This window comes from Molothrus ater, chromosome 4 (genome assembly GCF_012460135.2).
Source record: "Molothrus ater isolate BHLD 08-10-18 breed brown headed cowbird chromosome 4, BPBGC_Mater_1.1, whole genome shotgun sequence".
NCBI classification, from domain to species: domain Eukaryota; kingdom Metazoa; phylum Chordata; class Aves; order Passeriformes; family Icteridae; genus Molothrus; species Molothrus ater.
The window spans coordinates 10,185,261-10,198,722 of record NC_050481.2 but is presented as its reverse complement, the minus strand read 5'-3'; the positions used below and the strand labels follow the sequence as shown (position 1 = coordinate 10,198,722).

The 13,462-nt window shown below is 45.6% G+C and overlaps 1 protein-coding gene across 5 annotated transcripts in view; it reads right to left on the bottom strand.

The window, feature by feature from the left end:
• Window positions 1-13,462, bottom strand: part of ANKRD17 (ankyrin repeat domain 17) — a 69,039-nt gene that overhangs the window by 27,932 nt on the left and 27,645 nt on the right. For all 5 annotated transcript variants that reach the window (XM_036383099.2, XM_036383100.2, XM_054514764.1 and 2 more), the window contains exons 2-7: window positions 6,401-6,554; window positions 5,657-5,813; window positions 4,216-4,363; window positions 3,804-3,951; window positions 2,483-2,716; window positions 1,449-1,543 (exon numbers count right to left, since the gene is read on the bottom strand). In XM_036383099.2, coding sequence (XP_036238992.1) covers window positions 1,449-1,543; window positions 2,483-2,716; window positions 3,804-3,951; window positions 4,216-4,363; window positions 5,657-5,813; window positions 6,401-6,554 — 936 coding nt within the window. The remainder of the gene's footprint in view (window positions 1-1,448; window positions 1,544-2,482; window positions 2,717-3,803; window positions 3,952-4,215; window positions 4,364-5,656; window positions 5,814-6,400; window positions 6,555-13,462) is intronic.

The window sequence follows — 13,462 nt, the reverse complement described above, 5'->3', positions numbered from 1 at the left end:
AAAGCTTCCTATGTGGGCCAAGCAGCCTGCAGGAGAACTGCTGGAGCCCCACCACACAAGGGAACTGGATCCATGCTTTAATAAACCCTGCAGTGGGGTGGGGCTGCTGAGCTCTCCTACAACAGCCAGGAAAAGCCTTCCAACTGCTAAGGGATCAGGAAAAGTCACCTGAGCAACCTTCACAAGAGCATCAGCTGCATTTTAAAGCTGAAGCTCTGTGGGCAGCAGTCCTTCAGCAAGAGGAAATACCAACTAGATCACCCTGCTTTTTGCTCCCACAAGGCAACTGCCACTGTCCAACACCTCCTGTGCATTAAATCAGTATTAACTGCTGTCTGAAAAAACTCTCAGGCACCAGTCTTCCTGAATCCACAAGGCTGCAGAAGGGTTTAAACCTGCACTGGCTACACCACAGACAGACAATTCTGTGAGCACACATTCAAGCTCAAAGCTGTTCCAGAGAAGGAAGTTTTCTTGTGCCACTGAAGAGCAGTAACTGTTTCTGCACAAAGAACATGCTGAGATGGAAGTCCTTGCTCTGCTTCATTTCACACTGCAAGGTTTTTAAATACTGATAGAGAAAGCTGCTCCTTCTGTTGTCAACAGAGCTGAAGGTATGAGACTGAACTATCTGCCAGTTCTGAGCACCAGCGTGGAACTGCCTCCCTAGGAACAGTTTCCTGCAGGAATAAGGGAGAAGAATATTTTCCTACTGCTCAGTAATTTTTAACAAAAATTAGGTCTTAACATCTCTGTGGGTCTGATAGAAATTTTTTAGTCTATTAGAAGAGTTAAAAGGGCAGAAGAGAATGACAAGGAAAGGAAGGCTTGATCCATAGCTTCACCACAAAAAACATCCTGATGAGAAGGCAACTGCAACATTAAACAAGGTCATTTTACCATCAACTCCCAGGAACTGGCTGCAAGGCCATGGCCAAGGATATTCATGTGGCTGCTCTAGTAAGATTTCAGGGTGAGATAAAGGACAGCTTGAGTTCTGTTTACCTACGTGACTTTCTTTGGAACAACTTTCAAGAAGTGTAATGGTTTCTGTTAATCATTCCCCCATCTGAAACCATTAACTTCTTTCAGCAGACACAACTGGCTGATTTAGAACCATTGCAGCTGTTTCAGGGAAGGGCAGACAAAACAGGGATTTACTGCCCTCCTCTACAGCCACGGGTTCACAGTGTGGCATTACACAAGTCTAATAATGCCATGAAAATCCCAACACATGAGGAATCTATTTGGAGAGAAGGATAAAAAGAAAATTTAAGAAAATAATTCTCAGTTTAACACTAAAGTTAACTTCCCATGAAGCAGACAAGAGAACCAAAACATCACAGTTAGATTCTGTACCAGAAGGAAACTCAAAGGAACCACTTTCTCCATCTTCAGCAAGAAAAGAGAGCCCACAGACCTCACTGCTCGAGCCTTACATCTCTTACCATGCACGCCTCCATGAGAGCAGTGTGCATCTCATCTGTCTTGTGCTCCTGGTCTGCACCAGCTTCCAGCAGAAACCTCACCATTTCCAGATGGCCTGTGTGGAAAAATAGTTAACAGAAGGAAACTGCTTGACAAAGTGCATTTCAACACTCATAGTGTTCTAAAGCATATAACGAAGGTCATGGATGTCTGTGATACAACATAAAGAGTCCACTCTGGAAAGGTGTGTTTGTATCTCTGCCATTTACGTGCTTATCAGTGTAGCTGGTAAAAAATATACATGAAAGACTAAGACCAACTTCTACACAGGTGCCACACAAGAACCTCTGTTCCCAATATCAACTACTCCATAATGGCAAGGGCCTAATAAAACATGTCCTAAGTGACTATAACAGCAGCTGCTGGCCTGTAGGATCAGATTTTGCCTCTTAATTAAACATCTTCATCCCTTTCTGGGGGGCTGCAATTTTGCTGCCTAATGCTTTAAGGGAGGAAACAAAGGCCTGTTGTCCTCAGCACTGACACCTAAAAGGCAAGGTCCTAAACCTTCTGTGATTTGCCAGTGCCAGTCCTTTAAAACAAAATATCTGCTGCATTTAAGCAGAGGTACCTGGCATAAAACAGCTGTAATACAGAAAGTTTAGCTTACTTTTTCTGTAATCTAACACATTAGCTCCTTGTCTCTTCATTTGTTTAACAGAGCATCTTCTAAATAATCATACCTCAGACCAAAGTTTTAGATCTTGATACTCAGACTCTGCACACAGATGATTTTGCACATAGCACAGGCGTGCTGTGTGGTATCACAGCCAGGACAAGAGCAGCACAGTGTGCTCTCACACCTTTCAATTCCGCAGGTGGTGGGCAGCAAGGCTGAAGGAATCCACGCTGGCCCTGAGTGGAATCACAGCCAGGACAAGAGCAGCACAGGGTGTGCTCACACCTTTGAATTCCCCTGGCCATGGGCAGCAAGGCTGAAGGACTCCACGGACTCCTCGCTGTCCCTGACCCCTGTGCCCACTCAGCACAGTACCTTTGTAGCAGGCCAGCGTCAGGGCGCTCTCCTTGAACTCGTTGGAGTGCGTGTTGATGCCCGCCCCGTTCTCCAGCAGCACCCTGGCCACCTCCACGTGCCCGGCGCTGCCTGCCTCCATCAGCGGCGTGTGGCCGTTCTCGTTGTGCTCCTCGATGCTGGCGCCCGACTCCAGCAGCACCTTCACCACGTCCACGTAGCCCCCGGCGCAGGCGTACGTCAGGGCTGTGTTGCCTTGGGCCAGAGAGAACAGGGGTTGGGAACACAACCTGATGGCCTTCCTTCACCCAGAACTTCACCTGCTGCTCCATTCCTTCCCTTCTAGCTGGATACCTGATGGAACAGGGCTTTTCACACTACAGATGAACAACTGTAGGGAGGGGGAAATCAGTAGTGGCACCAAGCAGCCTGGTGCTGACAGACTGAGTGTCTGATCTCCTTGTGCCTGCACTGATGCACCTCTCTTCCCATTTCTAGCCCAGTCACAAACCCCCATCCATTTTCCTGTTAATCAGCAGGAACATGCAATGCTGTAAAATGAAAGCTCAAAACCAGGAGTAGAATTAACTGCTGCTTCTAAATCAGGTCCTAAACACCTGCAAGGGGCTGGTTCCAAAATGTTCCCAGTCTTTACAAGGAGAGGAAAAAAACTTCGGTGGAAAAAATACAAAAACATGGATCTGCACATAACAGCCAAAGAATCTGCCTCTGTGAAAGACACCTTGAAAAATGTTACAGTTCAAGGCCATATTACCACTGAGAAAACTGCTTCACTGAAAAAAAATTTAAAAATAAATAAGGTGTCTTCTGGTATCCCCCTCTCCCCCTCACTCAGGGTCAGCTCTCCATTCATCAGGTACCACTGACTACACACCAGCTCTCCACTTCCAGGTTACAAAAACTTACAAGATTTCCCAATCTGGTCACTTCAACACAAATCGCTAGTAAATTACCACGGGAAGAGTGGAAGGGGAGGCCCTCTTCTCACTTTTCCCCTTGGGTTTCCTGATCTGCCACCAAATAACTTTTCCACATATACACAAATTTACCAAACTGTGCTTAAAATGTGACAACAAATCCTAGGTACTCAAACCCCTTCCAGTTACTAACTGACCTTATCCACCTTTTTATGTCTCCATAATACTTGATCTGCAACCAACAATACTTCAGAGTTCCACTTAGAAAAGAGAATTTAAATGGCAAAACCATAAGGAAGCATTCTGCCTAGCTGGGCTGAGAGCTATGGCTCCTGAACTTGCACACCAAGTTGCCTGCACAGAGCAAATCCCAGCTCTGCAGTGGTTCACAAGAGTCCCTTTACCTGTGGATGACTGTGCGTTCACATCAGCACCGTGAGCTAGCAGCAGCTTGACAATTTTGACGTGCCCACCGTTGGCAGCAGCCATCAGAGGTGTGATGTCTCCCTTGATTCCCCGGTCCTCCACATTGGCATGCATTGCCAGGAGAACCTGCCAAGAGACACTGATCAACAACACCGAAGGACAAACCCTGCCCCTGCACTACCAACCCCCACCTTCACCCCAGTGCTGGGTGAGCAATCCTGGCACAAAATAGGCACCCAGAATGCATCAGCAACATTTAGTGTATGTGTGAGATCGTCTGCCATTTCTCAATACCTTAATACCCCTTCCAGGTGCACAAAATGCTAATAGATTGATTTAACATCTCTTTATGTACAACACACACATGGTACAAACAGCCAGGAAACCAACCTGTGCAAGCTCATAATACCCCGCTGAGCAGGCCAAGCAAAGGAGGCTTTCCCCTTCCTCTGTGTGCTCGTTCACGCTGCGGCCTTCAATGAGCAGCTTCCGCACAGCATTCACGTCTCCTTCGGAACAGGCCTCGGCCAGGCTGCGGCTAACAAGGGGAAAGCATTCAGAGTGGCAAGGGACTCTGCCTCAGCTCCAGTGTGCCATGAGGACACATCAGCAAAAAAGGAAACACCAGCTAAAAACGTGCCAACTGCTAATTAAACAAGTGCCAGCTTTACACTTGAGGTTTCCCAGCTAACTTGTCTGAAAATTAAGCTGTGTCCATATCCACTCCTGCTATTAATTTTTAATAGAAGTTTTCAAGAAAAATAAATGCAGGATATCCCAGGACCAGAAGACATGGAAATCACCTGTCAATCTTGAGAAAACTTTATTTACTCAGCACTGTAACTATTAATTAAACTAAAACAAATCACCAACATCAGTGTTCTTCTGTAGGAAACTTAACCACTTCCCTTCTCTCCTGTGCTGAAAATACCAGAGGAGTCTTGTAACCAGACATAATTTTAATACATGGAGAATCAGTTCTGAAATGTGTCTCTTCACTACGTGTTGACCTTCTTTTTTAATTTCCAAGAACCTCTGTTTTTATAACAACTTTGGCAACTACCACCATTCCCAAGAAAGAGGTGCAGAGGAGAAGAGGGGATGCAGACAGAACAGAAACAGACATAACCCAAAATTATACGGCTCTTCAAGCTGTTCCTATAGCAAGAAATCTTTCTTTAGAGTTATTCCGTATAGAAGGAACAAACTTCTGACTAGCACAGCACCCTTGGTTGTCCCTACTAACACTGCTTCCACTGCACTGAAGCCTTATGGCAGCCTGGAAGGAAAAATCCTTCTTCTTTCCCTCCTGAATACCCCAGTGGAAAAAAATGCACATGTGAAGCCACCAAGTCCAGTACAAGACCAGCAACTCCCTGGCTGAGGCGACACTGACTACTGTGGAGCTCCAATCCCTAGCGGCTGTTTCCCTTCCTCAATTAAAAAGGCACTCTGAAATTCCCTAAAAGATTTTTTTAATCTGAAATCTTGTTTCCTGCTATCACTGAATGACCCATGTGGGGATTTACAACTGTCTGGAACAGTTCTAAGGCCTATACCATTGAAGAGCTTAGAAATGTTTCTACAGCTGGTCACTATAAACTCCTTGGAGTTTCATTCCATAATTCTGAGCAGCATGAATTGCTTCACTCCCTACTGCAAGACGTGCCAGTCCACAAATATTTAAGCAGGAGAAGCAAAGGTGATAACTTGGCACCAACTCCACTTGAGTAAGAGTTTCATCATGCCCTCAGTGCAAGTGCTAGAACAAGAAAAACTGCTTCTAGCAGGAGCAAAGGGCTGAGAGGCTCCAGGCCCAAGGCTGCCTTACTTGTCTGTCTGTCCTGCACTGGCCGTGCTCTCGGCTCTCATCCGGGTCAGCGCGGCGGCCGCTTCATCCAAGGCGCAGCTGACGGACGAGGTCAGCCTGCGCAGCACCTCGGGGTCCGCAAACGCCTTCCCATCCGCCGTCGACAGCTTCCCTATGCCTGCCATGCCCATCCGCAGCCCAGGGGGAGGCGTGCCAACAAGGAGAGAACACACAAGGTCAAAGTGAGCCTCTGAGAGCTGTCGGCAGGAACGTTCCAAGCACCATCAACTACAGCTTCCAAAACAATGGCTTTAACTGTTCACAACACTCATTCAAAGCTGCACGTGACTGAAACCCTCCAATCCACAGAAGGAATCAGTTTTCAGCTACTGAAACTACGTAATATACGCAACTATGAAAGCTTTTCATACAGCAACTACTACAAAATAAAACCTATTGAGTCATTCAGGGTTTGACATAATGGAACATGCCAAAGTCAGGTGTCAATTTTGATTCAGGCTTTTAAAATGCCAACATTGGAGAAGTCTGACTGGAAACATCTTCACGTGAAATTCTGATTTCCCAGACCTTGGGAGTACTCAAAAATGAACTTGTTTCTCTTCTGTGACACCCTTGCCAAACCCCACCCTGTCAGTCATTTCACAGCTGTATCCTGCTCCCATGGATTAGCCTTACGCAAGCGATTCCAGTAGGGACTCCTGTAAGGGCTTTGGGGTTAAACCTGTACGGGACACGAGGACTTACCCGCAGCTTCAAGCAAAGCTTCTAATCTCGCCTGGGTTTCAGGATCTACTGTTCTCAGGTCAGCACCATCAGCAGTACTTGACAGCAGCAATTTAGAAGCTGTTTCCAACATAGGGTTTTCGAGATCATCCTGGTCCAAGATAAATGATTCCACCTGAAAAGTAACAGACCTGGTTTAAGAATGATATCACTGACCAAAACAGACTGAAACCAGAAAAAAACTACAGCTGAAGTTATTATTTAAGCATTTTATTTTTAAATACTTTGTTGGCTTCAGGTATCTCACTTCGGGTCTGATGTCTCCTAATCCAACATCCAAAGAAAAGAACCACATGGACAAGCAACACCTTCCACATAATTATCAATGCCACTATAAAATTACTTTATGTCACAGCATTTCTCAAAAAAACATTTTCTCGAACTTGATCTATAGAATATGCAACTGTTTATCTGCCTTTTTTAGAAAACAGATGCTGAGCTGTCTGAATTCTTCTGAAGACCCTACTTTTCTGTGCTGTCCATCTGTTTTTGCTGTGAAATAAGTAGAAATTTGGAACGAGATGAGTGCTTTAGAGAAGAAAGCCCTAATACTCATTTGTGTTATCCTGCCTGCTAGAGGACAAGTAGTGTAGAGAAGACAGTTCTCTGAGAGTTCCATGAGCTCACTCCACAGCCTGTGAACTAGTCACCCAAACAATTACAAAGCTCAACAGCTTCCAAAATTCCTAGTTTCAAAACCCTAATCCCAATCCCAATACAAAATCAGAATCAATTTAAATGCCACTCTGCCCCTCAGAGAAACCACATGTGCCACCCCTACAATAATTAAAAACTGCAGTCACCTCTGGATAAAAGTAGCCACTCTCTGAATCTGTTTCCACATGGAATATACCTCGTTGAAACAGAAAATTATTTTATTCTTAAGCTTCATTTATGTTTCCAAAATTTCAAAGCAGTCTCATGAGCATCACAAGTTCAGATTCCTGCAGATAAATTCCCCAAGAACCCATCTATGTGGGCAGACAAACCAGAAGAGCAAGCAGGTCATCTAAGGACTCCTGGAAGGTCCCTCCACCCTCCCCCATCCATTCTCGTCACAAGCGGGGAGCTCGCACCACTTTTGCTTTCTGTCTCCCACTCCACACTTGCAGGACACATTCAGCTTCACCCCAAATCCCTTGTTCGCTAAGGAAGGCAGGCTGAGCACTACTTCCCCATTTTCTTCATTTTATCCCTTTAACACCACCATTGAGAAACAAAGCCTCTGGCCAGCTCTTGGCAATACCCAACCACACATCTCAAGGGCACCTCTAAAGGCTCCCTCTGCTCTTTTGCAGCCACACTCCCCTCCTCCTCCAAATCTGAGAACATCAAGCTGAAAGGGAGGACTTCCAGCTCCAGACCAAAGTGGCTCTGATGCCAAGAGCAGGGCAGTCCAGCAGCACTGCCCATCACTCCTCAGCAATGTTTTCTCCAGCCATACTCACACGGGCTGCTCTCTGCAGTTTGGCAAACTGGTGAAGGCAGCTCCAAGTTTGCTCCCCAGTCCTCGGGAACCCTGTCTTGCCAGGGTCCTCTGCCCAGCACCACTCTCTGCACCTACACAGGTATTTCAGGCCTGCTGTGGTTCATCTGAGGACATGCCATTTGTGTTCTTGCAGAGGACAGGCAGCCTGCTGCGGCAAGCCAGAGGAACCGCTGCGCTGCTCAGGAGCCCAGCGACAGCTCTCACCCCTGGAAAGGCAAACTTCAGAGCTGTGCAAGGATTCTTGGCTCACCCAACACATGCAAAATCCCAACTGCTCAGACTGACTGAAAAAAATCTCCTCCAAGTGAAATAATGAACAGCTGGTCGTGGTTCCTCCTAACACTATGAAATATTTGCTAAGAAGAAAGTCAAAATAGGAAAACTAGTCTCCCCCACACATCTCTCCCCAAAATTAGGTCTCTCACGCAGTTTAAGTTTCAAATGGAAAAATCCTCCCATCTTCCTTCCAGCTAAGAATATGTGCATGGTGTGATTAAATAAACAACCCAAGGAGAACAGGGAGAAGCAGAAATCCACCCACAAACACAGCACCGAGACCCCCATGAGGGACCAGCAGAAAACATCCTCACAATAAAGTTTGGGGAATGATTATACTATGTGCTGTCACTGAAAACATTTCAGAACAGAACAAGAAATTAACTAACTGGAAAAACACTTGACACTATTTTTAATATTAAATACAGAGTAAAAATCTTTTCTATTGCAAGGTAGAAGAGATCCACCTTCAGCCTGCAGCTTCAGAACTTCTCATCTCCTCTGCAGTTTCAAAACTGTTATTTACCTACAGGGTTTCATTACAGTCTTGTCTTTTTAGTTTTTCTACACAACACCAAGTACCATACAGGGACAGTGATAAAGACATGGTGTACCAAAGCAGGGAACAAAACCCTATTTTGGTAGAAGGGAAAACTCTACTTCTGCTTCTCAGAAAACCCTGCCTTCTCCACAGAAGCTGCAAATGAAGACAAAGCATTTTCATGTACCAGGTCAAGTAAACAGACATTTCCTTTAAAGGGCTTCAGACGTATTTTATTTCCCTTGACTAAAAAAGTGTAGAATAGCATACAAATGCTCCACCTTACATATCAGAATATTTCATCTGCATGCTCCATCACCATTGCTCCAATCCAACAATACTCTGACATAACCCAATTGTTCAGGGCCCCAGCATCAGCCCTTTTACAAGATTTCTCCTACCCTCTCATCCTGCAGTAAGAATCTCATGTTCTGTCCTGGCCTAGCCTTACTTTGTTCAAAACAATTTTTAGTATATTTGATACTTCTACTATCAAAAAGGTGCCAGGAGAACAAAACTCCCAGGTTCTGGCTGCTCTCAAACAGGACTCATGTCTGCACACCCTGATGACAGCCCTGTAAGATGCCAGTAAGTTTGTTGTGACTGACAAACACCAAATTCTGAACATGCATTTGAACAAATGCCAGGTTAGGACAGGAAGACAAAGCACACCCGAGTTGCCCTAGCTGGTGTGCCTCTGCCACCACATAGTGCTGAACCAAACAGAGACAGAATTCAGCTCTTGATCCTAACTCTGACTTCATCCATCTCTCTCCATCAAGCCACCCACACACAGAACTGCCATCAGCACAGATCCCACGGTGGACCCAAGCCTCCACAACATTTCACACAGATGTAAACTAAAAGGTCAAAGAATCAACTTCCTCTCAGAGTGTCCCTCAAAGTAAGAGACACAACAAAACGCCAAGTAATTACACACACATAAAAACTCCAAACAAACAAACAACAACTCTCTAGCATTAAGGACTTGAAGAAAAGGTTTGGGTTATCTACTGATTTCAAATTTGCTGCTTTTAAGGCTAAACATGGATTAGCATCTTACTAATTTTATACCAGGCCAGGGAGGGAGGGAGAGGGGAAAGTACATCCCACCTACAAACAACTGTCTCTTCACACAATCTCCTCCTAGGAGGAAGAAATGCAGTACCCAACACCAAGCAGCTCCTCTAGAACCACACCATCAGCTAAGGTACCAAGCTAGGTAAAGTCCCAAAATGAGTATACAGTACCTGAATTAACACTGCATGTTTAAACAACAGCAACTCCAGCCTTACTCCCAGCAGAAGAACCTGCCACCAAGTTCCATTACCTGAGAGCTTTAAAATGAACTGAGCTCTACCAGAATAAAACCACCTCTCAAACAATCACTTTAGGAACGAGGCAGAAAACACTTGGTTTTCAGCACCCACCAGCCTCACTGCAAATGCCACAAGCTCAATTTTTCATCCACCGAATCAGTACATGGCTCTGCTCATTTACAGAGCATCTCTAGCATTTGGTTATCACTGAGTTACAGTTTTCCAAAAATGACATCTTTGCTCTAAGGACAACCCCGAAGCATTGAGAAAAGGCTGTAAAAAAAGCAATGTTCTCCTTCCCATCTCAGGTTCCCTGTCTGATTCCAAGAGCCCATTTTGCTGATCCCATTCCCTGCTCCTTCTCCTTCAGGCCATCCTGCATGCACCCAGTGCTGATGTGCTCCTGCCTTCCAGCACTGACTTGGAGCAAGCCGGGTAAATCCTGTGTAAACTACAAAACTCTGTCTAAACTACAAAAGCTAAAATCACCTCTGTTACGTGCCACGTGGAGGCAGAGCAGCAACAAGTGTCCCAAATGGCACAATTGGGCACTCAGTGTCACTAGCCAGCCCAAAGCCTTGCTCAGAAGAACTTGAGTGGCACCTTGGGACAAACACTCAGTGCCATCTCACTGGAAGCTGCCTTTAGCCATCTGTGAGACAGCAGGGTCTGTTGACAGGGTCAGAGCATCAGTGTGGAGCTCCTGAGGCAGCACCAAGGCAGCAGAGCACTGCAGTGAAGGTCTGGCAGCCAGGCTGCACACAGCAGCTCTGCACGGTTGGGAAACAGCCAGTCAGGCTCATTAACCTAACAGGATTTACTTTTTAAGCTTCAATGTTTTTAAGTACCACAATATAAAACAGCAGCACCTGAAACTGCATTTGGATAAACCACACCAGCTCAGACAAAAAAATTCCACCTCTCAGGAAAAAATTATTTTGCTTATTTTTGGGGCTGGCCCCTTATTTTCCACATACTTCATGTCTCAGCTTTTCTGAATGAGGACTTTTATCTTCTATTAGGCAAGGAAAAAAATTTAGAACTTGCTAAATTTTTACCTTGGCATTTGGGCCTTTGGTGTTTGACACCTAGAGGGTACCAAACAAATCCTAAGAGGACCAGAGCAAAGCCCTTCAGAAGAACTTTAAGGACAAGAAACATCCAGTGGCCATTACCAGGCAGCAAACTGTACCCCCTAAGACAAACCTCACCTGACACTCCTTTAGGATCAGTTCTTTGTGAGGCACTTACTGCCAGTTAGCAAGCACTTGAACAGTTGATTTTTCCAAGCTCCAAAACTTCTGGAGAGTAGCAGAAGGTTTTTAAAAACAACAATAAATTTAGCAAGAATTGTCAACTCTGTTTGGTGTTGCAAAGCCACCTTCAGAGCAAAACCACAACTATGACCAGGTCATACTTAGTCCTACTCTGCAGACTTCAGCCCCGCTTCTCTGCTTGAAGAGCAAGGAAGTTTCAGATTCTTTCCTTACTCAGCTAAAAATGATCCCTTCCAGTGAGCAGTTTTAATCCTGATTTCCAGGAGGAACTCCTCATGCCTGACCTACACCCACACTGCTTTCCCTAGTGCTCCAGCAACTCCCATCCAAGATAATCTCAGCTTTCCCTCCAGAACCATTTCAGCTCTCACACCTCCAAGACACTGCACTGAAAAACAATTTATCTATCTATCTATCTACACTTCGTACATTACTGAGCATTTCTTGACAGCGTATTTTCCACTGTTCACTTCAGGACTACACTTGAAGTCTGTTTCACACAGAAATAGCAATGTTTATACTATTACCTTGCAAGGGGAACACACAAAGGAAATAAACCCCCATTCCCAGAGCAAGAACAAAGTCCAGCTCTGACTAATAACCGGCTAAGTTCACTTTGCAAGACACTGCTAGGGCTTTTTCATGCCTTATATCTAACCATTTGATGCACATCAAGGGATTCATGAGGCAGGAGTGAATAAAAACAAAGCAAGGATCATTTGAAATGTGACAAACTGGGCCAAGTATTTTGAGCACCAAGTTTTCACTTTGGATCCAAAACACACTATTTAAATTGGCAACCCAAAACCTCTGCAAATTGCAAGATACAACATCCCATACTACAGCAAGAACTTCATGTTTGCTCTCCCACACCCTGCTACCTTTTAGCCTTCAGAATACCAACTCTGTTATTTTCAAAATACCTAAGCCCATCACAGTGTAAGGACAGCTTACTGGAAAAAATACTTGGATTTGAAACATCGAGACAGAGAAATTAACTTACACGTGTCTTCAAACACAATAGTGAGAATGGATTTTGACTTTCACAAACTAGCTACTGAGGCAAACTGTAGGTTCTGCCTTTTCACCTACATGTTTTCAGGTAAAACCACCACTTAGTAACACAGGTTTCAAGGCCCTTTGCAGATCTTCACAACATTAATAACGCATTATAGAAAAAATTCCATCCAAGGCTTTACTGAAGCCAAGGCTCTGGCAGTGCCTGTCATTTCTATGGGTCAAACCCTCAATACCATCCCATTTGGATGACATACCCTGAAGTGTAAGTGATGGTTTTCTGGCTCCTTACACAAGACATAATTTTTTTTATTAGATAGAGATCAGCTCCTGGTCACTGCAAGGGAAAGCAGACATGGAAGCCAAGTGCAGCAGATGATCAAGTGCCCACTCCATTTCAGCTCTGCAGATTTTGTGTGTTTTCCTCAGATGTATTTCCTAAGAGGAGCAAGCTGTGCGATTCTCACTTGCCCTACCCTGCTACTACAGCAGCACTGCCAGCACAGACACGTCTGACAGCAGCACCCCTTCCCTGCATGGTGAGGACTGCTCCCCCTGATCTCGGATACACAATCACATCCCTTGTCTTCTCAACGTGCACTGACCCTCCCCAAACCAAAATGCCTCAATCAGCACAAATCCCAAGGCTGGCAGATCTGGAACATCTCAACAGTGTCTTCTTTCATTTTATTCCTTTGACTGTACTCTCCATTTCTCTTGCTGCTGCCACAAAAATGGAAAGGGGGAGAGGAGAGAAGAGGGGAGGGGAGGGGAGGGGAGAGGGAGAGGAGAGGGAGAGGGAGAGGGAGAGGGAGAGGGAGAGGGAGAGGGAGAGGGAGAGGGAGAGGGAGAGGGAGAGGGAGAGGGAGAGGGAGAGGGAGAGGGAGAGGGAGAGGGAGAGGGAGAGGGAGAGGGAGAGGGAGAGGGAGAGGGAGAGGGAGAGGGAGAGGGAGAGGGAGAGGGAGAGGGAGAGGGAGAGGAGAGGAGCCTGCTGCTGAAATGGCATAACACAGTCCCCAGGACTGGCACCAGCCGAGTCTCTGCTGCAGGGACACCTGCATTAGGACTGCAGTGTGCTTCTGATGACGAGACAGGTGCTGAGGT